Source organism: Scophthalmus maximus, chromosome 18 (assembly GCF_022379125.1).
Source record: "Scophthalmus maximus strain ysfricsl-2021 chromosome 18, ASM2237912v1, whole genome shotgun sequence".
In the NCBI taxonomy this organism is placed as follows: Eukaryota; Metazoa; Chordata; class Actinopteri; order Pleuronectiformes; family Scophthalmidae; genus Scophthalmus; species Scophthalmus maximus.
Genome location: NC_061532.1, coordinates 12,826,496 through 12,854,087, shown reverse-complemented (window position 1 = coordinate 12,854,087; position 27,592 = coordinate 12,826,496). Strand labels below are relative to the sequence as shown.

The window sequence follows — 27,592 nt, the reverse complement described above, 5'->3', positions numbered from 1 at the left end:
ATTTTATTTTCCAATTGAGGCTTTTATTTTTATGCACAGTAAACAAAGTGACAGTCGGGTTTGACTGGATTCACACTGGAAAGATTCGATGGGGCCAAATCCAATTTTCTGATCATGTACAGAGGTTTTTTCCATGTACATCTGTAAGACGCCCAGAGCAGACTGGACAATGACGGACTACACTTCTACTCAGGCATTATGGACTGGAACTTTAGCTTAATTTTTAGCTTGGTTGAAATACTGAACGACTCCATCAAGACAAAAATCGATGCATCAAATTATCTTAGGGACACTCGCAGCTCACAGTCTCTCTCTTGCAGTCTCTCTCTCTCTCTTGCAGTCTCTCTCTCTCTCTTGCAGTCTCTCTCTCTCACACACACACACACACACACACACACACACACACACACACACACACACACACACACACACACACACACACACACACACACACACACACACACACACACACACACACACACACACACACACACACACACACACACACACACCCTCAGCCTGTTAACTTGATAATTTCATTATGTAATTTTTATAAGTTTAAAATTGTGTGTGCCTAAGTTATTATCATTAAAGGTCTTTAATATTTAATGATGGGTGAAAAAATCACATGTAAATTTTTTTCACATTCATTTGAACCAGTTACACAATATTTTAGTGTGTAAAAGTGAAGATAATGCCCAATACTCGACGAAGTGCACTTTGGTTTAGGCGAATAAAAAGAAAAAGCTGCTTTTCGGTTAAAATCATCATAAGTTCCAAAAAGCCACAATAAGAAACTAACACAGGCTGTTTTAGAAATAAAGAGCTGAACTTTAACGCTGTTAAGAGTCAAAAACACAGATATGACGAAAGGCAGAGGAGTTACTGCATTGAAGCTTAAAAGATTCTGGGGAATTGGAACAGTGCCAAGGAATAATTACTCCCTAATCAACTGCAGCAACAACAAAAATCAAACAAATTTATAAATAATTATCTAATAACACGAATTCAAATACAACTGCTCTGTCGTTCATCTCCCAACCACTTTCATTCTGTTCTGTACACATCATTCATAGAAATGACCTGACCTTCAGACATGCTTGTCTTGCTCCGTCTCATAGGATGTGGGTGCAGTCGGGGCGGGACCCTCTGAACTGCAGGACACCCGGACATGTCGTGGCTCTGCTCGGGCTCTCGAGGCCGCCCCGGGGTCCTGAGCTGGAGCCGGCTGAAGGTGAGCCGCTGCCACCGCCGCTGCTGTTGTTGTTCTCTGGCTCTCCGTCAACCTGGAACCAGGACTGAACGGGTCTCGCGGGGCGGTGGACGCAGTGAGCGTCCAGCATCTCCAGCAGCAGGTCGTACAGAGGCACTTTGTTCTTGCACTTCATGCTGTAGAGGTGCTCCATGCCTTTGTTGCTGTGCGGAGTGCAAAAAAAAATAGACAACAAACAATAAATTGTGGTTCTAAAAGGAACATGAACCCTTTTGAATAATTGGGACATTTCAAGCCCCTGCCACCTTAAGGAATCCCCGCAGGAGGATTTAAACGTGGGCTTCAGAAGCATACGTCGAAAATCAAATGACTGTAGATGTGTTTTTTTATATATTTCCCAACATAATTTTACCTCATGTGCCTGATGTGGGAGAGCAGGAGGAGCAGCTGGGCCTGCCGTCTCCACTGCTGCTGAACTGAGCATCCCGATTGGCTGATGTGATGTATGAGAGCGTCCGTGATGGTGTCCAGCATGTCCTGTACCGCCGCGATGTTGTGCAGTGGCTCCATTGTGCCGGTGCAGAAGGAGAAAGAACCTGATAGAGCGAGAGAATGTCCGATAAGCTCACGTGCCCCCCCAAAAAAGAAAGAACTCAACTCAATTTGCTTAAACTTTAATGTTAAAACTACCAAAAACCTACAACGGCAACTTTTATATAATACATATAAGAGAAGAGCATTGATTTCTGTTGCAGTTCAGCACTTTACAGTAATCCAGCTCCAGCAGCTGTGCCACTAATGTCATCACATGGGTATTTGGTTTGACCTTGGCTTCCCATATAGAATATCTCAAGATTCAAGACAAACACAGCCCTCTGACTTGTGTCAAGTTGCCATGGGAACAGTTATCAGGCATATTGACAGTACAGCCCTTTCCAGAACACTCTGTTCGCCCTAATGTGCCTGAGCAGCGTTCAGAGCTTACACCTCTGCAGGTGTGGTTTGACGCTGTTCATCATTCGCTCTCTGCAGCAGAGAGAAACTCTAACAAGACGGTGTGCAAGCAAACAAAACTGGGTGGATTAAAACAAACAACAACAAAAAACTAGTGTCTCTGCTGAACACCGTCAGTGTCTCCAGGCACTGGTTTGCTCTGTGTTGCGCAAGAAGAGTGACTGAAACTGTCAACACAAGCAGACGTTGTTGAGGCGACACTCACCAGAGTTGAGCAGGATGATAGCTTTTAGGCAAACAAACTCCTCCGACTTGAGTTTGAGCATGCGGAAGCGGGACGCGGCGGCCAGCAGCATGTCGAAGATCTCAGCCATGCCCTCGACACAGTTGCCCTCATTCCTGGGGGGAAGAATGAGGAAGGGACGTGAGGAATTCTCGGTATTTAATTTTATTTTTTTTTTTAAAGTCACACTGGAATGAATAGGATTCAAAATGGTCTCCTTTATCCTGTGCATCTTCTGAGGGGAAGAAACAAGATCTGCGACCATGAAACTAGCCAAAGTGCGGCGAGATAAACAACTAATGGACTGAATCACTGCAGCGCTCTATTTGTCGGCGCAGTTGAAAAGTGATGGAGGGATGGATCATCTCCAGTGGCTTGAGAGCAAGGTGAACTTGGACAGCACAAGGGCCGCGGAAATTTGTCAACCCACAGCGTTTTAGCTATCATGTCCAATTGGTGAGCACACTCACGCGGAGGCCAGGTTTTTAGAGATAATACTCTGTAATACACTTTTGAATCAAAGGGGACCATCGGGCACATCCGTCTGCATGTCTCCCTCGTCCCTGTCCGAGGTGGATGCTGTGGTTTGGCTTGTTTACTTTGATCAAGGGGGGAAATGGAGGGGAGATGCTTTTCCTGCAAAAAAGCAAACAGCTATGTCTCATGTCTCTGTGCATCTTTATTTTCTCTCTCTCTCTCTCTCTCTCTCTCTCTCTCTCTTTCTCCTTCACCTCCTCCCCTGTCATCTCTCCCTCCGTCATTCTCCTTTTTGATTAAGTCTCCGTCCCGGTTAACAGCTCAGCACAGTAATGACGAGGATGCAAGGGAGTTTTTCAGGTTAGAGAGAGGCTGCTCTCCTCTCCTCTCCGTGGGGGGGCATGTAATTAGTCTTTCACTCTATGACGGATGTGTTGTGGACGACACAATGGCTGGCGAGGTGCGAAATTGGAAAATCTACAATGCTGATGTATCACTCTTAACATCTGAGTGAGTGAGAGAAGACGACGGAGAAATGGGGAAGGGAGACGTAGGGGCAGAGATGTGTCCAAAGTAAAGAAGTGCACGTCACAGAGAAGTAAAGGCGTGGTAGTACTGTTTTCCCTCGCTACCTGTCCAGTATGAGGTCCTGCGCGAAGATGAGTTTGCCAGGGCAGTGGATGGACCTCCAGATGAGCCCGATCATCAGCACCTCCAGCCACGAGCTCTCCAGCAGCTGCACCTGGTCGTGCAGCGACAGCTGCAGGAAACCTAGAGAGAGGGACACACACACACACACACACAAATACAGAGCGTTGTGTGAAAGGAGCGAGGAAAGGGAAGCGAAGGTGAGACACACCCACATTAACTCTCATATGATCGTCAGTTATTCATAAACACTGTTTTGAGGGCAGAGAATGAGAATGTGGATATTTCTAAAGGCTAACTCAAGACCTGCTTTTTAGTCAAGCTTTTAATTTATTTTATTTAAATTTAATTCATTCATCTATTTACTTATACATGTATATCATTTTACAACAATGTATTTATCCTTTTATTACAATGCATGTAATAATTTACTTATTTTCTTTTTCTGGAATTGTTTTTCCCTAAATACTTTTAATCTCTGGCTTTATTTACTCCTCTCTTTGAACGTTTGATCACTTGATCATTATCTCTTTAAATACTTTACTATTGTTAAAATATTTTTTAACACTATTATCCTGTAAAGCACTTTGTGTGTCCATTGTTTGTCTGAAAAGTGCCATACGAAGGAAGTTTTTTGATTAAGTGATCAGTCGATCCTAGCAATTATTTGGTGTCCAGATCAAACACGAGCACTAAAAATACGTGGTGTCTATACGTTAGATCTATCAGAGCTTATTGTTTGAACCAGTGGATTTGTACTGTAACATGGTGTGAAATATGTTTCTGGCTGCACCTTTGTCCCACTCAAGCCCTTGTTTTCTGAAGGGGAACTGCTGCATAAATTAAACCATTTTCCATGTTGGTGCTCTCATAAGAAGCCTTATCGCTGGCACTCAGCTGTCTCAATTCATATGTAATTACAGCCAATTCACTCCCATTGTCCCTCTATGCCCCCTGTTTGCGACCCCTCGCAATTAAAACTGTGTGCTTTTGGGCTTTTAGTGACGCAAAAGGTTATAATACCTCAAAATCAGGATTCACCAGAGAGCATGTGTAAGTAAGTGTGTGTGTGTGTGTGTGTGTGTGTGTGTGTGTGTGTGTGTGTGCGTGTGTGTGTGTGTGTGTGTATGTTTGTTATACTGCTTTTAGCCTCCATGGGGTGCCAGCAGATTGGCCAAACAATCCTCTCAAAGCTGATGACTGTAATTACCATCCCTGTAATGGCTATGCATTTGCGAGTCCCTCTCCGTGTGTGTGTGTGTGTGTGTGTGTGTGTGCGTCCGTGTCCATGTGTGCCTCTATGATAAAGGTCTCACATCAACCTTACCGTTGCCTCGGCAGTCAAACAACAATCAAGGGCGACCACCTTTGTCACACATTACATCTGTGCAGTTGAGTGTTTGTGACAGGCGGCGTTTTTAGACGAGACGGGCGGCGAATGTCACGGTGCTCCAGTAAACTTGGGGTGGGGGGTTTACTGCAGCACCACAAGCTTACGTGGGGCCAAATGTTTGGACAGCTATCTTTTGGGTTCCTGTCAATGGTCAACCACCACCGTTCAACAGTCAAATGGTTGTTTTAAAAAGTAAACACGTCCTGTGGCAGGTTGAAACAATCTCAAGTGATTCTAATACTACATACAGTACATACTACATATTTAATGCTAAAAAGTGGCAAGCCCCTGCTGAAAAAGATATCTTTTATTAATTTAGGAGCGTTTGTACTGCTGAAAAAAGGATTGAGGATATGTACTGCTCATGTGGCTTCCTTGGTTCTCTAATCAATACCTGGAAGCTTCTTGGCCCAGGCGATCATGTGGACGAGCTCCTTGTCAGCCATGCTGGTGAGCAGCGTCATCATGGTGACCTCGGTGTAGGGTCGGTTTAGCTTCTGACGGGAGGACAGTATTGGGGGTTCGGCACCCTGGAGCAGGAGGAGCACCTGGGAGAGCAACAGATACACAGTCACACTTGACAGTCCATTAACCTGAAAAATACAACATGTCATGCTTAAGACTGATTTAAAGGGACACTCTGAAATCCAAATTTCCTCCTGACCAACAATTTGCACCACAACAAGGTATTGTTAAATTAGCACCTGGTCAGATGGCATGCAAGTGATGGATGATTTTCTTCCTCCTCCTCCTCTTCCACCAGTGCTGAGGCATTTCCTTGCATCCTGGAGGGACACTGTTTTGTGCTCCAGATCCTTAGAGGCCTTATCTCTGTCACTAGTCCCAGTCCGTGGCTTGTCACGCCGCAAAACCCGGCTGCGATCCTTGCGCATGCCTTGAGGACACAGCAGAAGTTTAATACAAAAGAATTGGCAATAGGCCTTCTCATGTACACAATCACCAGCCAGTTCCCTAACACGTGCGTTCATCGGGCTTCTTCCTAGAGCCACTCACACATAACTTCATATCCTGTTCTTCCCATAAAATCCAGCAGTGTTGATTTTTACGGATGTCTGTGAGATTCAAGAAGTACGTGGACAAAAAAAATGTGGGCGTGTGTGCTCTAATCAGTAGTTGTACTCCGAGGAAATCATTTCAAGGTCAGGTTGAAGTTGGTTTCGAGCTTATCTGCATCCACCAGAAGTCTTTTTATTAGCACAGATCCTCTACGCAAAAAGCCTTGATTGATAGGTGGCAATTCTAATTTTGTTAAAAAGGAGACAAAAGGTGAAATTGGCTTATATTTTCTGACAACAAGAGAAAAAAACAAGAGAACAAGAGAAAAAATAGTCAATGAAAATGCTAAAAACTAAAGGAGGATCACTAGTAACACAACCATATTTAACAAACAACAAATGTGCCAAAACACAGTATACAAATAAACACAAAATTAAAAAGCACATTTGAATCTTCCATCTGCTGGTGTTCCTGCCCACCTCCTTTCATCATGCCCACTTCGTAGCACTTCCTCAGTCGGCAAGCCTGGCAGCTCTTCCTCCGATTCCTGTCGATAGTGCACTGGTTGGTTGCCGGGCACATGTAGTCATTGTGACCTGAAATGGAAGAAAAAAATCTATTACTTGGAGCCCCGCACTCCAATGTTCAGTTCAGATTTAAGTTATTTAGTAGCCAGGGACATTCTATTCACATTTTAAATCAATCTGAGATGGAGGCATCTTTGCTTTGTCATCGCCATGGCGACTACTGATTTCTTTTAACCTCTCTGTTTGCGTCTCACATGAGAGTCATCATTGTCATGTGAGACGCAAACAGAGAGGTTAAAAGGTCGACTGCCTCCCGAGAGAAAATAATAATAGTAATAACTAACTTGAAGAAACATAAACTATTCTTCCTTTATTCAAGATCTGTTTCACAACTTGAACATTTTTTGTTCTCTTCTTTCTCTCTTTCTATGTTAGGCAGCGATCGAGCTCCAGTTCGACTGCGTATTTCTTTGTTGAGGTCACAGGCAGTTCACTCTGTTACCATGAGCCGACTGAACAGCTGCAACACTAAATCACCATCCTTTAATATCCAAACGTTCAATTTCTCTGTGATGGATGTTCTGCAGACGTTCACATGTGCAAGATTAAACCACATTGAATTTTCTTTTGACAGGCAAACTCATTTTCATGGAGCACGGTGCTCATGAACTTTTCCATTCTATTTAGAAGGTTTACTGTACAGACGGTATAAAGCCCTGTGAGGAAAATGTGTGATTGTGATAGTGGGCTATAAAAATAAAATAAATTGACTCGGTTTTTGTGTTCTCAAATGGTTAATTTTCCTTTACAAGATACAGTACATTACATAATTTCATTGTGAGCATTTCTGTGTCTAAATGCAATTTAACAGTAGAGCTTTACGGATTTTAGATAAATTTCACGAAGTTTTAGCAATAAACTTTGACCAAAATAAGACATGAGGTAACACTATTGCAGAAGCCAGACCTACCCTGGATGCTCCTCTTGAAGAAGGCCTTGCAGCCCTCACAGGACCACACCCCATAGTGGTACCCAGAGGCATAGTCACTGCACACGGCACAGAAGCGAGTCTCTTTAGCCATCTCAAATCCCTCGGCTCCGGCTCCAGCACCTGACTCCCCCAAACTGTATGACTCGTCACTGGTGCCACAGTGGTCCTCTCTGGCTACTGGCTGCTGACTGGACCTACAACAAAGCAAAGATTTTTAGCACAAATCCTTTCGCATGTTACTTGTGCAATTTTGTGATGAGATCAACTTTGAATTGTGATACTGATAAGATTATTATATGATAATTTATCATACCTTTAAGCACAAAAGGGAGCTAGTCATTTGGTCAAAAAGGCTCTATTGATTTGTATTTCCTCAGAAAAGGTGAGTCAATACATTTAGCACAGATGAATTTTAACATTTACCACACTAATTTGACAGTGGGACGAGAGCCGAGGGCTATTTTCCACCTGAGTCCAGGAAAACAATCTGTACTTCTGTTGCTCTTATGTTTTGTTCCTTTCTCAAGGTCCCTGACTAAGTCCTTAATCTCTGGAATTAGAAACCAGGGCAAAGCTTGATCCGTTCTATAGAGATAATGGCAATGTATAAAGCAAGAAATCACAAAAAAAATGCAGTTACATAATTTAGTTTTGTTCCTAACAAGGTTTTGAGGACTGAACACGGTGCCTGAAGCCATAATGCATGAGTTAAAGATATTAAATCTAGTTTAGCTTTTTCCTAATGCCAGTAAAAAAAAAATTCAACAGACTTGTTTATTTTCCTAAAGGATCGAGTTGTTACATTTTCATTTAAAACATGACAAAGAAAGCTTATTGTGCTGCACTGACCCATATCAGTTATATAATCAACACAAACAAAACTGGCCAAATTATCAGGTTCAAACAGAAGAGGTGACATTGCTCACAAATTATTTACCTCCCACATGTTACAATATTGAATTTAGAAGCCAAAAAAAGGAGTGATTCATACCTGTTTAGTTAAGCTTGAACACACAACAGACACTTTTAACTCAAGTGATAAAGAGAGACTGTATACCCTCACCTGAATACGGGTGTTGAAGTGGTTTCCAGATAGTGGTGGCTGGGCGGGTGCATAAAGGGGCTGAGTCGGGGGCTGGAGGGCACGTACACGTGGGGACTGGTAGGCCCACTGCCGAGGGACAGACGACTGCCATCGGAGGGTGGACCGTGGGCATCCAGAGGCGCAGAGTAGTAGCCAGTGGTGGCGTGGCTGTAGAGAGGAGTCTGGGCAGGGGTTGCATAGTCGTACGTCCCTTCCAAAAAGTCCACAGTGGCTACCCCTTCAGACCCCCGGCTCTCCTCGGGGTACATGTCACCGAGGGAGGCACGCGGTGCAGGCGGGAGACGTGGTGGGGTGACTGTTTCCAGCTCTGAGAGGGCTGGGCTGATCCTGGGTCTGAGTGCTGGTCCACAACGCTGCCTGATCTGAGCCGGGCTCTGCCTGAGCAACATCACAGCACAACAGCACTGATAAGCAACATGATTTAGACTTGCTCTCTCGTTTGCTGGGAGGGGGAGTGGAGATGAGTGCTGCTCTCCCTCTCTGTCTGTCTTTCCTTTTTTCCAATAAAGCCTGTCAGGCAACTTGAAGGGTTCACTATTCTTCCAGTCCTGTTGCCCCGTCTGCCTTGAGCTTCCGCCCACCAAGCCCCAAAAAAGAAAGATAAAAAAAAGACACCCAAAAAAGGCCCCTCCCAACCTCCTTCAGAGCCTTTCCCTCTTTTCCTGTAATATATATTCACTAATGTGTAGGAGGGAGGTGAGGCTTTATTTTTTTGGGGGGGGGGGCTCCTACTTCACGTTTGTCTTGCATTGAACAGATTTCACTGGTTGCAGCTGATGTCCAGAGAAAAAAACCCTGTAACTGGCCGTATGTCTCTCTCTGAATATTTATCGTTCATTTAGCTGATAGTCGTGCACTCTACCAGCATGACGTACGACCAGTCTATTTGTAGCCTAGTTTCTCAAATACACCTGAGACTCCTCAGTAAATGAAATCACTGTGGAACTGAGGAACACTAGGACAATGTTTTTTTAACAACAGGTGCGAGAAGAAAGCCAAAGTCTACCATGATACATAAATTCTCACCTCTTACACATGAATCGTCCTCCTATGTGCTCTGCAACACTGGGACTGTTTTGACTCTTCTCCCTCTTCCCTGCTTGCCTCTTTCATCACTGACTCGCAGACATCTAGCTGGGTTCATTGAACACAATGGGAGCCGAGGAAAGGTTTAAAAAAAAAAAAAAGGAAAGAAGGATAAACAAATTAAAGATGCAGCCAAATCGATAACTATGGTGTGTTCAAGTGCCAGGTCACCATAACACAGCAAACAGAGCAGGAGGTCAAATCTCATTCCATCAGCCAAATAATTACACAACGAATCCCAAATAAGGGATTGATGGCAATTTTAATTAGACTTTGCGTGACTTTAATTTAGCTTTTAATAAACCTTATGAAGAAAGTTAGAAATAATAAAGGAGGATACAAAGAGTTGATTAAAAATACAATGACATATATTAGAGGATCAAAATAAGGAACAGTTAATCATTACATTATCAGGTCAAGTCACTGATGAAAGAGAACAGTGTATATAAAGAAATCGAAGGGGGCAGAGCATTATCCAAATAAGGATAAAAGGGAATCTGTTTTTGTGTTTACAGCATAAAAGTTTCAGGTTTGTGGTTTTCAAGCATCCTTGGGTTTAGTCCTTGCACATGTAGCCTCAAGAGAGAACAAAAAACAATCCTTTGCTTTTCAGAAAACATATTCACTTAAAAGTAAAATAGAACTCATCACTAAAATCTAGATTAAAAACAAATGTAGAATTGATAAATACTTAATGCACAGCTGTAAAAACAAATCTAACATTTCAGATCAAATCGAAAATATAGATTTTTTTAATATTTTAATTTAAATCTAGCCCCATGTGTTACTGTTAGCTGAGACACACTGACTTATGCTAAAAGATTCATTTAGATAATCATGATCACAAGAGAACCATTGACAACCAACACAGAGGGAAAAACTGAGCATTTGGCACAAAGGCTTCATTTTCTGTCTCAGTGTAACATCTTTCTTGAGTTAACAGCCCAATTTTCAGGACATGTCAGGTCAAGTGGAAAACAAGTAGGCCTGATGATGATACATATCATTTTTTGCATTTCTGCCTGGAGTAAAAATTTTGAGACGGCCACATTTAGAAAACAAAATGACGAGTGGCGAACGAAACAGCCAAATCACCTAAGTGGCATAAGACCGAATGCTTCCCGTTGTAATTGACTTCATTTTTCATGACGGACCACGTTAACAAAGCTTGTCAGCAGCCTAAACGGTGAAGTGACTTTCACCACCTCATCCAGAATTTTAATACACATCGTCGCAGCACTTCCTGTTGTTTTGTTGTTTTTCTGGGTCCTACCTGACCTTCAGATGAAATGACAGAAGCCACACTCCAGCTGAACATTTTAACCATCTAATGACAGACTGTTTTGAATGTGTACAGACGCATTTTGCTCACAGTTCAGTTTGGTTCACAACATTCAGCTGAATTTGTACAGTATGCAGATAAAATAACGTGGCTGCATAATGTTCATTTGGACTAATAATATTTCTGGAGAGAAAAGCCATTCTAGTTTCTACTATTTGAGGCTTCACCCAAAAAGATACTCATGAGAAAAATAACGCTGCAAAATAAAGTCATAATTACTCCACATCTTTCATTTCTCGTGGCTTGTAAAGTACGACAGTGGGGAAAGACCACTCATTCTTTATTAAATCAGATTCGTAACTGAAAGGGATATGATTTCCCCCAGCAGCACTGACAAGAATCCAGTTAAGGTTACCTCCGAAGTACGGAACTAAACAGTGAGGATTAAGATGGCATGAGCGTGTGCACAGAAATCTACTTTTATCTGAGGGGATACGTCGCCACTAAAAACAAAACTGGCACATTTCGTCACTGTTATTGTTACACTGCCCTAAAAGTTTCCTAACTTTAAAACAGAAACAAAAAAAAACAGCTATCACATGTTGTTATGGTCTGCCTCGGGTGGATTCAAACAGATGTCTGTCTGTTTTTTATCCATGCATATTAATGACACTGAGAACAACAGAAAAACAACCCGAGCTGAGTTAAAACAAGAATAATTATATTCAACATTTAGCATCACTCTCATCAATTTGCATGCAAAATCTAAAGTAATGCTGCTTTTATCAACCCCAATCTTTACTCAAATGCAACTCAGCAATTGTTAACAGCATCTACATCAACCAGTAAGTATTGTGACTACACTGTGCACAACACATAGGATATTTGTGATAAACGAAAGCAACCTTGATTTGTAACCTCTGAGGATACATTTTTTACCACACACAATTGGGGAAACATTTAGATAAGTTGGTACAATTCTGTATTGAAAATAAATTAATGTACATTGCATTTTTGTATCAAACGTGATTAAGTGCTAACTGACGATGAGGAACAAAGACAGAATTTTACAAAATCTTATAACTTAATGGTCTTATGGCTTACGGTACTCCTTACTGTTGCGTTCTTATGAGTCCACGTCTTCCTGGTGAGGTCCTACTGTTCTGACTTCGGGCTGTAGAACTGAATGACACCATACGTGCCGCTGGTCATCCAGTCTGGATCTTGGGAGGTGAGCTTCTCCCCTTGACCCGGCTGCAAACCGACCTGAATGTTGGCCTTGAGAGTCCTGAGGCTACACAGTGGCGCAGGCCCAAAACCTCGTAGTGCAGTATCGAAGCCCACTGTGTAGTCCCACTCCCTGTCCCCCGTCAGCTTCCTGTAGTTCAGATCACCTTTAAACAGCACCAGGTCTGCCCCCTGCAGGGTCGCGTACAAGTCAGGAGCATCGGCCGCCATGTCACAGAACTCATGGGGCTGTGTCCAGAAAGGATGGTCATGATAGGACCACACACCCTCCTTCAGGTAGCTCTGCCACTGCGCACCACTCTTGGACATCCACTTGTGATTGGCTGCCATGGTCTGCCGGATGGTCCACTGAAAATCGTTAGCTGTGACATCAGAGACAAACCACGGGATGGATTTGCCGTGAAAATGGATCTCCCGTGCGAGGCCGAAGGAAACCAGGAAATCTGCTAAGACGAGGTCGGTGACTAACTCAAAGCCAGCATTGTCTAGTACAATGTCCACTCTGCCAGCACGGATTTTTCCGGACTGTCCTGGTCTCTGGGCAGAAATAAGAGTTGACCATACCATGTTGGAGTCATCCACCAAGATGAACGGTTGTAGGCTGCTGAGGGATTCTAATGGACTGGTCTTCTGTGAGTTCTTCTGGCCAGCTGAGATTGACAGGTCACACTTGTTCCCCCACAGAGAAACCTAGAAAGAGACAAATAATAAATATGATTACTGAATAATCACTTCATGTTGAATAATGTATATATGTAGAGCATCGTGTCATGTCAATGGATTCTGCATTCATCAGGTGTTAATCAGCCATAACTGTAAGGCACTACTCAGGATTTGACTCACTAATAATCAACCACTACAGGCTGCCATAAACCACATCAGAGAGACTGGTGCACAGACATTTGACGACTTGATAAAAACCCTGAGCCTCAGCTTAAATGGACTAGAGAAACGGGGATGTATGCTTGAATTTGTTTTAGCTGATCCATTCATAATGTCAGTCACAGAAGTATAAAGACGGCATTTAAGATACTGACCAGCAGAAGTTTGTTGAAATTGTCAAGCAGCTGATTCTTAGACAGCTCGTCCGTGCTCTTGTTGATACCCTCCAAGTATGTACACAAGCCCATTACGGCCTGCTGAGACTCAAAAAAGCTCTGAGTCTTCGCCTCATTAAAGACGTCGTAGTCACTGATGGGAGGACTGCAATGAAAGCAGAAATAAAATCATTACTGAAGGAGAACCAGAGCACAATAATAGGAAAGAAGGGAAAATAAATGTACTTCTGGGTGGGTAATAAAAGAGTACTTTCATTTTTTTAGTACCAATACAAAAAATGACTGACATTTTCCTCATTTTAAATTACCACATTACCACTAACCTCATACTGTTATAAAAGAAACATGGGCAATATTTGTGTCTATCTACACAGAAATACAGCAATATGTCGCACAGTCCAAACGACATGTAATCAGAAGCACATAAATGAAACAGCAACAGTTCCCAACGAAAGATCTAATTGTTTCTCACTTGAGCCAGAGGGCCTCATGTATCCTGCGGTACATGTAGCACTCCACATAAAGCCATGGAGACTTGAACCAGCTGACCGACTCCTCGTCCCCCTGCGGCCCCTGATGTCTCCGCAGGTACTGGTTCCAGGACTCAGTGTCTTGCAGGTCGTCTGTGAGTGCTAGTACGGGCTTGTCAGTCTGCAGCTCATTCCTCATCTTAGACAGCAGATGTATTGTTTGCTTCTCTGCCTGGATACCCTCCTGTAGGAGAGAGCACAGAGGGGGGGGGTAAGAAAGAGTAGAAGTCAAGTCTCCTATTGTGACTCATAATTCAGGGATGTGGAGGATGTGGGGAAAACAACTCGAATGCAACTAGTCACAAATGAATCCTCACCTCTCCATATTCTTCAAAAAACTTGTTTTTGTTGCGGTGTATTGTGTCTATAGCTCTGGTCAGGATGGTCGGCAGTCGGTCTTTTATGGTCAAATAAGCAAATGACCTGCAGAGAAACGACACACACAGACACACACACACACAGACACACACACACACACACGTTACCACCCAACAGCTCCTTCTTCAGTGTACGCACTTGGAAAGCTAGCAGGCTAATTAGCGAGGTGTCCAATTCCAGCCGTCGCGTTTGCAAACATTTAGCAAGAAATGCTACTAGCAAGAATGAAGGTGCCGTCAACAAACACCTGAGCGTGTTAGCAAAGAGCTAATGCTACCGCTGGTTTAAACGCGGCAGTCCCGACGTCGTGTGATGAAGCATATTATCCGACGTGCTCACAAAGTAGTTCAATTAACCGTCGACCTACCCGACCACTTTAGCAGACAGGGAAGGGGCAACTCCGTGAACACTTTGATCGACCGCCATCATTCTTGCAGCAGGAGACGGTTCAAATTCAAACTTTATCGATAGAAGAAAAACAGGACACGAACAAATTCTGGAGCTCAGCGGTTACGTCAAACGCATGGGGGGGTCTGTGGACGGGACGCTGCACAGCAACTTTGGGCTTAATCGAGCTCGACTTCACCTGTTTCTGGCGACAAATTTAATATTTATTTTCCTGGTTCTCCGCAGACCGCGGTTTTTATTTAGAGTGCGATGCTCCCACCTAGCGGTTAATGTGTGAACTGCAATGTTTGGCACGTGGTCTCTCCCGTGCCCATGCGTGTTGTTGTGTTGTTGCTGCGTTTATATATTCCAAAGATGCTGAACCGTACAGTGTTTAATTTCCTGAGAATGGCTTTATGTACCACATTCAGTGGCATGTGTTGCTGCATTGCGCATGGCAAATCCGTTTTTTTTTGTTGCAGCACCCCGAGCATCCCTCGTTGTCTAGGGCAACGGTCGTCACGGAGATTCGCCCTATCAAACCTCAGATACCCCCAACCTCAAACTCCCCCCATAGGGCCTTTTGGCGGGAACCGAAGGAGGGGGTGGAGGACGATTTATAAAGAAAACGCATCTCTCCGGGGGAGTCCCTGCTGAGGAACATGATTAAAAACGACCACAGCCCACAATAGTGAGCACAGCGCGGCCGAGTCGTTTGTTCAACACAGCCTGAGTTTGTGTAGAATTTAATTATACTCTTGCAGCACACTGCATAGATTTTCGTTGCAATGTGGAAACTTGTGTTTTGTGGTTTAACTTTTACCACAGAATCTTGGAACTACATTTTTTGTTCCCATTCTGTTTCCGCCCATTTACAAAAAAAAGAGAGGGGGAAATAAGAGCAAAATGTACGGTCCATTCTGGGGGATTGGGAAACCGGGACAGCTGCTCCTTCTCTTTTTTTGAAGAATGTGACCAATTGATTGGCTACAGCCACGATTAAGCGACTAGGCTGGGAAGATTATGCATATCGGTTGATTCTGGCGGTGCAGCCCCCCCCCCCCCTTCAGATCAGCCCCGGTCACTATGGGAACACGGCCTTTGTCAGGATGTGGGGTCCTTGGGAGTGGGAGTCCAGCTGCGTCCACCTCCGGTGTTGATCCCCCCCCCGGCCTCCCATCCCCCCGCCGGGGCCCCAGCCCTGGCCGGATCTGTTTTTCTAAACCGAGAGCGAGGAGTGACTCACCACTCCGGTTTCAAAACAGACCACGAACAGGGCGGCAGTTAACGATCGAAGGTCCTGTTTAAACAGGTGTTTCAACACACACACACACACACACACACACACACACACACACACAACTCGTCTCAAATGCATCTGCGGGCTTTTGAGCGACTTGAATGTGTTGCATGTGTGAGGTTCGCTTGAAATCGTGCACTGACGTCACGACCGGCCGAATCAGACGCACATCTCGCTCGCTGTACTTTTTTTCTTCTTCTTCTTCTTTTTTATTTAACGATTTGAGCAATCGCATGCAGACTGTGCTGCTCGGTTTTCAATATGCATTGTTGCAGGGAAAAATCGATTAAATGGAAATTTGTGTCAGGGCAGTCATGTGAAAGTCTGGCCTGCATCTCATTTGAAGGGGCTGCTCTGAGGTAAAAGAAACCAACGATTAAAGAGGGCACAAGAGAGCCATATGAGCAGGGGCAAGACATGGAGGACACCATTTGCCTTGTGTTAGAGCATTGTCATGCAAATCAATTGACTACAAGGTATTGATTTTAATGAGGAGAAACAGTGAGCCTTGTGTGGTTAACAGTTTTATCATGCTTATTTCGATAAACCCCTGCTGTGGGCTTTTCAGCAAAGTCAACATGTTTTGCTTCGCCGGTTACCCATCTCCCGTTTCTCTACGACTGGTCATTTTGTTCTCCCATGGGTTTAGCTTTTTATGACCTAATTAATTTCAGCAATGTTGTACACAGGATCAGATCTGTTGCTTGTTGACTGCACGGAGACTTCCAGGTCCCCAGGCCCCTCTTTTTGTCCCCTCCCATGCCTTCCCTCTCCGTTTACACGCTCCCCACCCACTCTCGCCCAGCCCAACCACCAAGGGTTTGCAGGGACTTGCTTAGCTCTAGTCCTTCTGTGGACTCCCTGTCCTAAGGCTAAAATGTAACTCTGTAATGACAGTTCCAGAAGAAGACAAAAAAACCAAAACTGTGTTGACTCTGGGACAACAGCCAACAACTCACTGATGACAACATCTGATGACAAAATATTGATGTGACTCCAAAGTGCATTTGTGAAAAGGGTCCCTCTACACTTCCTGTGCCTCTGAGCAGGCAACGTGTGGTTGAAATCAATTTCCAAGATCCCCACTCCTTCCCTTTGACTGATAATTATTCCTGTTCAGCAATGGGTTTCCCATAGACATCTGGGTTCGTCAGTTCTCTGCCTTTTTGATAAGGCAAGCCTTTGTTGCAATCATGACAAAACCGCTGTAACTTAGCTCATTAAGCATGTACAACAAGCAGGGGGTTATTACTCCTTTCACGCAGAAGCAATGAGCCAGTGTTTGCTGTTGGTGTGACTGGGTTATTAAAGGTTATTCAATCTACAGGTCTGTGAAAATGTTTATAACTGGGGGATTTGGCAAGTCTCACATTGCTTGGGTATGATACGCAAGAACACGGGTTACAATGCACTGGTATTGATTACAGTGGCAGCCTTTCAGTAGAAAAAAGTCTGTTTTCTTGTCAGCATCAATTTGCTCTCCCTGCCTTTTATTTGCACTCTACAGTCTTCAGAAGGTTCTTGGAAATGTGTCTTCATGCTTCATAACCTCATGAATAAAAACTGTCCACTAAAATAAAAACAAATGTAATCTCATATGTATACAACATATACTACTCTTTGTAGTGTTTTTTTTATTGCATTTGTATCACATAAAGATTAAAAAGGGTCAAATAATTGTAATTGTAAAAACAATGTAGATTTTTTTGCCCACTATTAATATTTCATGTAAATTCTTTAAATGTATTATTCTTATTCTCTATTTTTTTTGCAATTCGTATATTTTACATTTATTGGTGTAACTATCGTATATATTTTGAAAGTGTGCTGTGTGAAACGTGCTGCTGTTACACCGGAATTCCCAAGCTTGGGATAAATAAAGTAACTATCAATCTATCTATCCAAATATCTGTGTTTTTAAAGCTAAAGAGGCTTTTTTGATGTAGGTATTTTGCTAAATTAAACTATCTTTTGACACAGCTAACTAAGTGCTAACATTAAATATGTGAATCCTTCCTTTAGACTAAAAGGAAGGGGGGGAAATGAAGTTCAAATTATGAATGCAAATGTTAAGACGACTGTTGACAAGCGGTTTTATTCCAGTAAGGGACGGAGACTGGCAGCACTGTGGGGCTTCCTTTCAAAAAAAAAAAAAAGAAAACGGCTGTCGGCCACATTTGGGGGGGTTTATCTCACGGCGGTTACACAGTGCGGGAAAAGAAATTAACGTGAACCCAACTGCCCCCCTGTGCTCAACGGATTTCCACAACGGCTGTTTTTTTTTCTTTCTATTTTTTTTTTTTTTTTTGGGGGCTGTTTTTTTTTTTTTTTACCCCAGTCATGTGATTGTAACGTAAAACCCCTAACCGGAAAACACCGACGGACGACCCTCTCCGCCGCCAACGAATGCTGGGTTCCGCACAGGAACAGTACAAGCTGCCGCGAGCCCACAGAGAGCGGACGGACGAGTCGCTTCTCCGGTGACTAACAACGCGACGGCGACACTCCACGGATCTCGGCGCAGTGCAGGTACGGCCGCCGTCGAGCCACATACTCACCGGTTCGTTTTTTTCTCGCCGTGCTACGTTTATTTTGGGCTACTTGCGTGCGCCTTTTTGTTGGGGGGGGGGGGGGGGGGGGGCTAACTGTAAATGTCACGGGGGAAGTTAAAAGAAACGCGCTGGCGACCGGCCCCATCCCCCTTGCGTCTCGCGCTCCCTTTCCGCCGCGCGGGCGAGCGGGCGGGTGTGTGCGCGCGCACGCGTGTCCGTTTCTCGCGCTAGCAGTAGCAACCGACACCCGAGACCCGAGGCGCGCTCGGTTTTTTTTTCTTCTTCTTCGTTTCTTTTTTTTGTTGCGTACCCCTATGTACTTAGCTGTTAATTATCTGTTCGCGTCGTTGAACAGTTTTATTTCCTGCGGTTGCGTGTTTACCTTCCCTTCACATGCTTCGCTCGCAGGCGTTTTTTTTTTCTTCTTTTTAATGGTGAATAATTGAGAAAATCTCACTACGGAAGTAACTGTTCCACGTGTCTACATCCAGGGGCGGTGCTTACATTGTTGCAAACAAGTTAGTATTGATTCACACATGGTGCTGTGGTTAAACTTACTCGGTCATGTGAATTCGGGCTCGGACCGATTGTGTGGCCGATCAATAGTGTTGTTTCTCTTTTGGTTTGAATTTAATTTTTATCCCAAAGATCCAATGGCCCATCCGAAATGGGATAACATGGCTCTGCTGTTTTGCTAAAAACATGTATGTTCCGGAAACAAAGCAAAGGAGCAAGACAGTTATAGATATCGAAGGAAAGGATGCATATGTACAGTAATGCTAATGCTGTTAACTGGTCTATTTGGAAGTTTCAGCCCAGTCTTTTTGAACATCACATGGCCTACATACAAAGTCAGTATCTGTTTTTTGTCTTACTAAACAAAGTACTGTAAACTTGCAAAGTAAAAAAGACAACAGAAAACTAAATCTACCACATTTTCGATGCCATTCACGCAGCACATTGAACATATTGGCTTTCTTCTTTAAGACTTAACAAACCTACCTGTTTATACAGCAAACGGTAAAATACCAGATCTCATCTGAGCGCAGAGAGATCCTCTCATTTGACAAATGATATCAATTATAAATGTACGCTGTTTTGGTTTGGTCCATATATCATCAGTCATCACATATCATGCTGCCCTTCACTGAGCAAACAAAGATCAAATGAACAAACATTTATTGTTATAAGTATTTTGCCTTAATTGTGGCACATATTCATAAAACATTTTCAGAATACTTCACAGCCACCAAATGGCTATGTTGGTCTCTGTGACTGACAATGTTGTCAGTCTGATGTTTTCTGGGTTATTACTTAACCGAAGCCATTCTCGGACAATGTAATTCCATCAGTATAGAATCTGTATGTATTAATCCATCTAAACAACTGTGATGTATTCACCTAATGGACATAGAGGAGGCTGTTCGAGCTGAAATCATTTGTAAACAATGATTTTATCCATTGGTTTGTGATGAGCGTGTCCGAGTTCCACATGTGGAGGGTTTAGGGGGCTCCAGGTCTTTAGCACTGACATGATGAGTATACACTTGGTTGCCAGTTTATTAGGTACACACAGATAAAACTAACAGCCCTGCAATTATTCCCATTGTCAGGAAGGGTTTAATGATAAGTTTTTGTTGAGAGGTCTTGGTCTTGTGTGTTTTTTTGAGAGGTATTTCTAATCTTTCTTCTGGGGTTGCAACAAGTTGTTTTGCAATCGATCATGCTGCTAATTCTTTTCTTGATTAGCTGTTCTGTTCATTAGATTTCCGACAGAGGCAACATTTTCCTGAGTCCTGATTGCCCGATTTGTTTGACCAAGAAACCTGTGAATGTTAGCATATTTGCTTGAAAAGGGAATGAAACTATCGATTGATTGTCAAAATCGTTGTTGATCATTGGCTATTATTATCAGCTATAATTATGTTTATCCTCAGTGGTGGACGAGACATTTTTAACATGTGAGTGTAACACAATTCAGCTGGGGAGCACTATAAACTACCATAATGAATCTAAACCTCCCTAAAAACCAAATTTAAGAAAGTGAGATTTATTGCAGAACTGTTATTTGTAGCTAGGTGTACCTAATAAACTGGCAACTGAGTGGATATTGAAGTTGTGGAGGACTAGAGCATGGCTATTGGACATCTTACGTTCCTGCTGCTGCTTTACCCCCCTTGCACCAGATGCTGAAGCCTACCCTCTTCCTGCAGTGCTGCTGTGTCAGCGTCTTTGCACTCTGACCTCTCTGATGAAATACATATGTGCAGTGGGATTTGTTTTTCTTTGTGTTTATATACTGTCAGTGAGGTATGCAGAGTGGCAGCATTCTGATCTATCCGAGGTGAATTGACCGATGAAGTATCCATCGTTATCTTGTCTTTATATGTTTCTCTCCCTTTGTGGGGTGGAGAAAGTATGGGAGAAAGGAGATTGACCCTGCTGAGATTCACCCGGGCTGTAACCATTCTCCACTGGAAGGGGGGTAGAACCAGTTCTGCCTTAGGAATGTGTGCCGACACCAATAACCCTGGTCATGTGATGGCCTGAAGCCCTCATAGTCCTCCAGTGACCTTTGAGGTCAACAACACCCATTTCACTGGTCTCCAGAACGGAGTTCTTAGATGTTGAGATTGAATTTGGAGGGTTTGGGCTCCACCAGAACCACGTCATGCAAATCAGTGTTTTCACGACATAGATGATAAAGATCTGCAGAGATAATAAATTCTGCTTTCATGGTCTATCACTAACATTGTTGGCCATCCTCTGCAGCTCAATTACTGTAATACCCCGATGGTGACGTCTATTTCTATTCAAGTAGCAGTGACTAATAACACATGAGAGATGTCAATAGATACCATTGGCATGAAAGCTTGCTCTAGAAAATTAACACTGACAAACTGCAATTATGAATGATCAATACACACTATATTTATATGGCTGTATGTTAGTCTTATCCATTCCAGAAATTATGTGAGAATAATCTCTGGAAATTGTCATCAGATGGAGAACAAAGCTGGTTTCAGAACTATCAAGGCAGTTCACACAGGATGCAGCCTGAACTCTGTGGTTAATAAAAAAAAAAAAAAACCTTAAAAAAGCTGCTGTTCTTGCTGGAACAAGAATATTTTCAGTGTCTGATGTCCTGGAAAACATTGAATTCACAAATACTTGTTTTTACACTAAATAACCCCTGCAAAACAAGTCCAAATGCTCATTAGTACAATACAATGAACAAAGCAGATCCAGACATTTTAGTTTTCCATCGCTATACCATTTATTGGCATAATTTTCTGTAAAGTTAAAGCTAGACTAATTGTCTCGAGTGTCCCGAAATGATTCTTCACTGTTGTGTTAAGTTAGCCTTTACAAGGTCGTTAGATCGCCCCTGTCAGCCTGACTCTTTGTGGTCACAATAAACTCTGGTCCCCTTCCAGACAGGAAACTCATTGCTGCTTGTGTGTGTTTCTGTGCGTCTTTGTGCAGGTTGAAGAATGGAGTTGGCCAACCATGGTCTTATCCTGCTGCAGCAGCTTAACGCTCAGAGGGAGTTTGGCTTCCTGTGCGACTGCACTGTGGCTATAGGAGATGTCTTCTTCAAAGCCCACAAAGCCGTCCTCGCTGCCTTCTCCAACTACTTCAGAATGCTCTTCATTCACCAGGACAGGTACAGGAGGAATGTAGTAACAACGATATTAGACTCTGGTTCACTTTTAACATGTAGAAATATCATTAGCTGTTTTCTGACATGAAAATTGCATCCTGACATTTTCCTGAGTTTGCCCTTCACGTTCGACGAACGCAGCAGGAAATTGTCCGAACCATTCTGTGACGTCTGGGTAGAGCATGCAGGAGGCAGGACATGACGATAACTCCCCTGTGGAAAGAAATTTTTTTTTGTTCATGGTCATCAACACGCCCACTCGCTCACTGTGAATTCTCCGGAGATTTCCCTGCTGTATTCACTCTGACATTCTCTGGAAACTGTACTATAAGAGGCTGGCTGGAAAAGTTCAGCACAATGTCCAGAGCAACATTTGCGTTCTCAAATGACAGCAAATGTCCGAATTTCAGTGCATCAGAGCAGCAGCCTCATGTTGTCAAACATGTAAGGACTTCTTCTTCTCTGTACTCGAGCGCTAGGCTGTATCTAATTTTTTTATTATTATTTATGACGCACAACTAATGTCATTATTCAAATCAGTGGATCGGATTGAGGTGACAAATTGGAAGGTCTGTAGGGGAATTAAGGTCAAAACGTATCTCTTTGTTCCTGATAGTGTGGAATGGCTCCCTCACTGAGCTCAGTCCATCCAAACAGATTTATTCTTGTGTTTTCAAGTGCCAATACTGATCATATACATCATCAACAAACATTTTCAAAACCTCCGACACCATTAGACACCAGTTAACTGTAATGTGTTTGCTTTTCAGTGACTGTGTGCGCTTGAAAGCTGCTGACATACAGCCAGATATCTTCAGCTACCTCCTCAACCTGATGTACACGGGCAAGCTTGCACCCCAGCTGATAGACCCCGCGCGGCTGGAGCAGGGCGTCAGATTCCTGCATGCCTATCCGCTCTTGCAGGAGGCCAGCCAGTCGGTGTATTCACAACGCGAGCACAGCATCACCCTCTCCACCTCACTCTATGGCATCCAAATCTCTGACCAACAGGTGGGGCTGTCAGCCCGACTGCCCAATCGGCCGCAGCTCTCCTCGCCCTTGGACGTCGAGCCACTCGCCTCCGAGGGGAAGTATCCATCCACGCCAACCGCCACCGCTTCATATGCCAACTCCTCGCCATTCAAGCTATCATCCTCACCCACAGACATGGAGGCCTCGACCAGCGGCACTAAACCTACGGCCGAGGAGGGGGTCAGCGACTTGCTGAGTGCAGATGGTTCGTCGGCCAGTGCCATCCTCCACGTGAAGCCCAGCATCATGAAGAGGAGTTCCTCCTTTAGGAAGCATTATTCCTGTCATCTGTGCAGGAGCCGATTCACCCAGCGATGCCTGCTGAGAGAGCACCTCCTGCAGCACACCCAGGCTCTCCAGCAGACCTTGACTGAGCCCAGTAATGCACTCTCACCTGTCATGACTGGAGAACTCAGCATGATGGAGGTAGAGGGGATCCTTAGGGGAAGCAAGCCAGGGTCAAGTGCCTCCACTGCCACTACAGCGGTTGAGATAATCAGTGACAGCGAGCAAACGCCCGTTTCGGGTACCAACTCGGACTCTCCCCAAGCAGAGGTGTCCACATCCTGCTGGGGGGTTGGGGGGTTACATTCTCAGGCAGACACACCACCTCCATCAGACATTGCGGATATCGACAACCTGGAGAGCGCCGACCTGGACCGGGAAGTGAAGCGGCGGAAGTACGAATGCTCCACCTGTGGCCGCAAGTTCATTCAGAAGAGCCACTGGCGTGAGCACATGTACATCCACACAGGGAAGCCCTTCAAGTGCAGTGCATGTGGCAAGAGCTTCTGCCGGGCCAACCAGGCGGCCCGCCACGTGTGCCTGAACCAGGGGGCCGACACGTACACCATGGTGGACCGACAGAGCATGGAGCTGTGCACTGCAGGCGACGACAGCAGCCAGATGGATGCGATGTTCTTGGACTCGTCGAAGCCTTACAAGTGTAACATTTGTGCGACCACCTTCTCCAGCCCCAACGAGGTGATCAAGCACCTGTGCTTCACCCAGGGCGGATTAGTGGGGCTGCAGGGAAACGCTGGTGCAGGAATGCTGCTCCAGCGCGAGGAGTTCTCCAAAGATGAAGGCTCTGATTTGTCCAACTCCGCCACCCCACTAGAGCCCATAAAGACTGAGGAGATCCTTGTAGAGTAGTGCCAAAACTTCTGTCCTTTTTAACATGTATGTTTATCTTTTAAATAATGGTTAATACATAAGCTAAAGATAGTCAGGGTATGTATGTTTGACGTTCTCAATCTACTTAAAAGTTGTTTTGCTTTTGTTTAGTACAGTATTTTAGGATATTTTTTTGGGACCTTGTGTTTGACTAAATGTTTAAAGTAAATAGCCTATAGCTCTCAGGAGTTCAAACCAACATCATAAGAAAAAACACTTGGCTCAAGGCTGAGTTAAATACCAACGAGGGAGATGAAAGTGACTAGTTTCATCTAATTTTATTATTGGTTAACATTACACTCTCACATGTCGGTCTGTGCCGCATAGTTTTTTTATGAAGAGTTGCAGTCGTGGTGAAGCTGCACATGCAGACTTTCAACTTAAAAAGGAAGAGGAAGCTGAGACTGTTCCGGAGGAGACGGCATTTTGTGAGAGATGAGTTGGCCGAGGGGAAGGTTTGAGGGGGAGAGAGAAGCGGAAACCACTCTCGAGCTGCACAGAACGGTTGTTTCTACATGGTCATGAGGGGATGATTCTGCACATCAGGTATCGATTATGATTCCAGCTTAAAGCACACAGAATATTCAGGCCTGAGACAATCTGTGCTTATTTTTATAAGAGTAATGCCCGATATGCAGGAAAATATTCCATTAATGTTTTGTATGGGTTTTGGCTTCCCTGCAACAATTAATTCTATGATTTGTCGAGCTGAGAGTAGTTTTAGTTGGTGATCGCTGCATTTTAAAAACAAAACCGCTCGTCATAAGAGTTAGAAGTCGCCGGAAATTGGTCACATCACAAGCAAACCTGTTCATTGTGTTCACAATTGCGCCACTTTGATTTTCTTTTTTACTTTTTTTGCTGTATAACGTTGGTCACTGATTGAAGAAGCAACAGCTTCCATCCAAACACGCATACCTTGATCTTGTACATCTTGTCTGTGTTATCATTTGCTAGCATCTACTTTTAAAAGCCCTTACATTAGTTTGCTTTTCTAATTTTATATACAGTGCTATATTTACAAAGAATACATTATATTGCAAAGGTGTATATATATATTAGTAGACGAATAGCTTTCGAAATAGAAATACATTTGGATTTAACAAAGGTTTATGTAGTAGGGATGGGCATGATACATTTATAATTTCTTCTGATGTCAAGTCGAATCTGAGCTTGATCATCATTGTTTGAACTTTGTGAAATAACTTATATTTAAAAAGGTCATTCTTTTTCCATCGCCAAATTTGTGCTCATTACTAACATGACTCATTCTGTACAAAGGGAAGCTTTCTCAGTATTGTAGATTGATAATATTGTAAATCTTATGACGTTTTTTAATTTTTGTTCTTTCTCCAAATTAGATGAAACAAGTAGTGGTTGCAACAGTATTATAGAAAAACATGGTGGGAGAAAATATGCAGATGAACATGATGAAGTTTGACTGTTTCACCTGTCGGACGTCATTTAAACTCAGGCAAGGACGACTGTGTGACATAGTGTTGGTTTTAATAACATGATGTTTGCAAGAAATATATTAACAGGGTGATGATGTCTCTCTATACCAAACTGTCTGGACATAGGTTAAGGAAATATGAAATGTGCTATTTATTTTAACTCGCAGCAACATTAATTCTTTGGGATAACAAGAACACTTTTTGTGAACTACTGATGACTGGAAATTGTGAAAAATATTTACATGTCCAATAAATGTGAAGCAACTGAAGTGATATGGCAATTATATGAAGTGTGATGATCCGGCTCTAGTAGTATACATTTAAAAACACCATTCATCAGTTTTGATTTCTCTGTTGCAAATTGAACTGTGACTGCCAGCTTAACATGACATAAAAACATTTTTTCTCATATTCTTTATTATTTTGTAATTCACAATTTAGTAGAGATAGGCCTGTAACAATGCATCTATGCTATGATTATACTAGAATTAGTTGCAAATACATTCTATACTGTATTGTTGTTAATTATTCTTTTTTTCTGCAAAAACTAAATTGTTCATGATCTTTCCAACTTATCCGATTAATAAGGGTTACAATAACTTATGTCTGCCATAATTCTACGAGGAATAAAGTCTAATCATTTTTGTATCCATTCATACTTCTACCTGACAGTGATCTGAGACCAGTTAATAATTCACAAGTTGTGATAATCAAACTTTGATAATATAACTTTAAAGCTGAGTCATTGACTAAGCCACGCAAAAGCACATACATTTTTACTATAAGAAATATAAACTGTAGCCTATGTTCAATTTATTGTCATTTTCATTTTTAATAACCTAATGATTTTGCACACAAAAAAACCCCATCCCTAATATGTTTAATGCACATTATCTTTTCTTCTATTTTTGTTTTGAGCAATTTTCAACCAGGCAGATTCTTCATCCTTAAATACAGTTTTGCATACTTTACATACTTACAATACTACAATGATAAGAATCTAAAAGGCTGTTGTCGCTTTGATGCTATGAGCCCAGGGATTGGCTAGATGGAGCTGTTCTTCTTTGCTGTCTTCTCAGGTCATAAGTGAAGGGGAAATCTGTTGAGTTTGCACAGCGATATGTGTGTGTGGTTGCCAATTGTGTGTCCATCTTTACTCTCTTTCGGAATATGAATTAAAATGACATCACGTGTTTTAGTTCACAGAAAAACAAACGTCTGTCAATATAACGTTCTAAGTGTTTCATTGCCAGCAAATGGAAGGATTCTTTGTTTGTGTTGATTTTGGTTTGCTGAGACGATTGAAATGCTGCACTACTGACATCAATTTCTCAGAGCTCAAATTGTAAATGCCCAAGTTGTAAATGCAACACCAGTGTCGTTTGTGTGTTGTGTGTGTTAAACATCGCAGTATCTCAGGAAGATGAGAAGTTTCACATTGTGTTTTCTGTCCACTGTTGTCAAGCAAAATTGAGGACCCCAACCCATAATACTGGAGTGCACACAAAATGACCCTACTCACTAGTGCCCATCATCTGACATCTACTGTGATCAGCCCGTGTTCTCAGGAATGTGGTTATTTTTCTGTATAGACACAATTTTGTTTTGTTCTATGTATTTTTTCCCAGTGAAGAATGAACAATAAAATCATGTCTTTTTATAGTTGTGTGTGATTTTCTTCTTTGCCTCAACACAACAGCCTCAGGAGAAATCCTGTGCCACTTTACTAAATGGTTTATAACGTTATATCAATGATATAATTTAAACTATTTATTGTCATTCAGGAATAGTTGATTCAGACTACAAAAGGAGTTATAATTATTGGCAAATACAGTAA

The 27,592-nt window shown here is 43.0% G+C and overlaps 3 protein-coding genes across 7 annotated transcripts; 1 reads left to right on the top strand and 2 right to left on the bottom strand.

The window, feature by feature from the left end:
* Positions 1-6: 6 nt before the first annotated feature.
* On the bottom strand, positions 7-12,126 carry esr1 (estrogen receptor 1). 2 transcript variants are annotated; one of them, XM_035617823.2, is made up of 11 exons: positions 12,093-12,126; positions 9,635-9,742; positions 8,567-8,986; positions 7,483-7,697; positions 6,465-6,581; positions 5,673-5,863; positions 5,363-5,561; positions 3,560-3,698; positions 2,433-2,566; positions 1,626-1,809; positions 7-1,416 (listed from the first exon to the last, which is right to left on the bottom strand). In XM_035617823.2, the coding sequence occupies exons 2-11, from the start codon at positions 9,643-9,645 to the stop codon at positions 1,116-1,118; spliced, it is 1,911 nt and encodes a 636-aa protein (XP_035473716.1). In that variant the 5' UTR covers positions 9,646-9,742; positions 12,093-12,126; the 3' UTR covers positions 7-1,115. The 2 variants fall into 2 exon arrangements, with proteins under 2 accessions (XP_035473716.1, XP_035473717.1); XM_035617824.2 differs by having other exon boundaries at positions 5,363-5,516; positions 12,093-12,116.
* Positions 10,041-18,483, bottom strand: armt1 (acidic residue methyltransferase 1). 2 transcript variants are annotated; one of them, XM_035617837.2, is made up of 5 exons: positions 18,436-18,483; positions 14,130-14,235; positions 13,755-13,996; positions 13,262-13,427; positions 10,041-12,914 (listed from the first exon to the last, which is right to left on the bottom strand). In XM_035617837.2, exons 3-5 carry the CDS (start codon positions 13,949-13,951, stop codon positions 12,132-12,134), a joined length of 1,146 nt encoding a protein of 381 aa, XP_035473730.1. In that variant the 5' UTR covers positions 13,952-13,996; positions 14,130-14,235; positions 18,436-18,483; the 3' UTR covers positions 10,041-12,131. The 2 variants fall into 2 exon arrangements, with proteins under 2 accessions (XP_035473730.1, XP_035473729.1); XM_035617836.2 differs by lacking the exon at positions 18,436-18,483 and adding an exon at positions 14,558-14,857.
* On the top strand, positions 18,004-27,417 carry zbtb2b (zinc finger and BTB domain containing 2b). Of its 3 annotated transcripts, none has more exons than XM_035617827.2 (3): positions 18,004-18,406; positions 21,916-22,096; positions 22,864-27,417. In XM_035617827.2, the coding sequence occupies exons 2-3, from the start codon at positions 21,924-21,926 to the stop codon at positions 24,278-24,280; spliced, it is 1,590 nt and encodes a 529-aa protein (XP_035473720.2). In that variant the 5' UTR covers positions 18,004-18,406; positions 21,916-21,923; the 3' UTR covers positions 24,281-27,417. The 3 variants fall into 3 exon arrangements, with proteins under 3 accessions (XP_035473720.2, XP_035473721.2, XP_035473722.2); XM_035617828.2 differs by lacking the exon at positions 18,004-18,406 and adding an exon at positions 18,556-18,947; XM_035617829.2 differs by lacking the exon at positions 18,004-18,406 and adding an exon at positions 18,980-19,280.
* Positions 27,418-27,592: the final 175 nt, after the last annotated feature.

What these genes read in the sequence shown, in the direction of transcription:
- esr1 (XM_035617823.2), bottom strand. An exon ending in CTTGCATGCCATCTGACCAG is followed by an intron (nt 5,562 to 5,672) that starts GTGCTAATTTAA and finishes TGTATTTTTCAG; the next exon opens with GTTAATGGACTGTCAAGTGT. An exon ending in TCCCACATCAGGCACATGAG is followed by an intron (nt 1,417 to 1,625) that starts GTAAAATTATGT and finishes CACTCCGCACAG; the next exon opens with CAACAAAGGCATGGAGCACC.
- armt1 (XM_035617836.2), bottom strand. Translation starts at nt 14,619, where the DNA reads ATGATGGCGGTCGATCAAAGTGTTCACGGAGTTGCCCCTTCCCTGTCT. An exon ending in CTGTCTGCTAAAGTGGTCGG is followed by an intron (nt 14,236 to 14,557) that starts GTAGGTCGACGG and finishes GTTTCTCTGCAG; the next exon opens with GTCATTTGCTTATTTGACCA. An exon ending in CATGAGGCCCTCTGGCTCAA is followed by an intron (nt 13,428 to 13,754) that starts GTGAGAAACAAT and finishes CTTTCATTGCAG; the next exon opens with TCCTCCCATCAGTGACTACG.
- zbtb2b (XM_035617827.2), top strand. Translation starts at nt 21,924, where the DNA reads ATGGAGTTGGCCAACCATGGTCTTATCCTGCTGCAGCAGCTTAACGCT. An exon ending in CTCTTCATTCACCAGGACAG is followed by an intron (nt 22,097 to 22,863) that starts GTACAGGAGGAA and finishes TTTGCTTTTCAG; the next exon opens with TGACTGTGTGCGCTTGAAAG.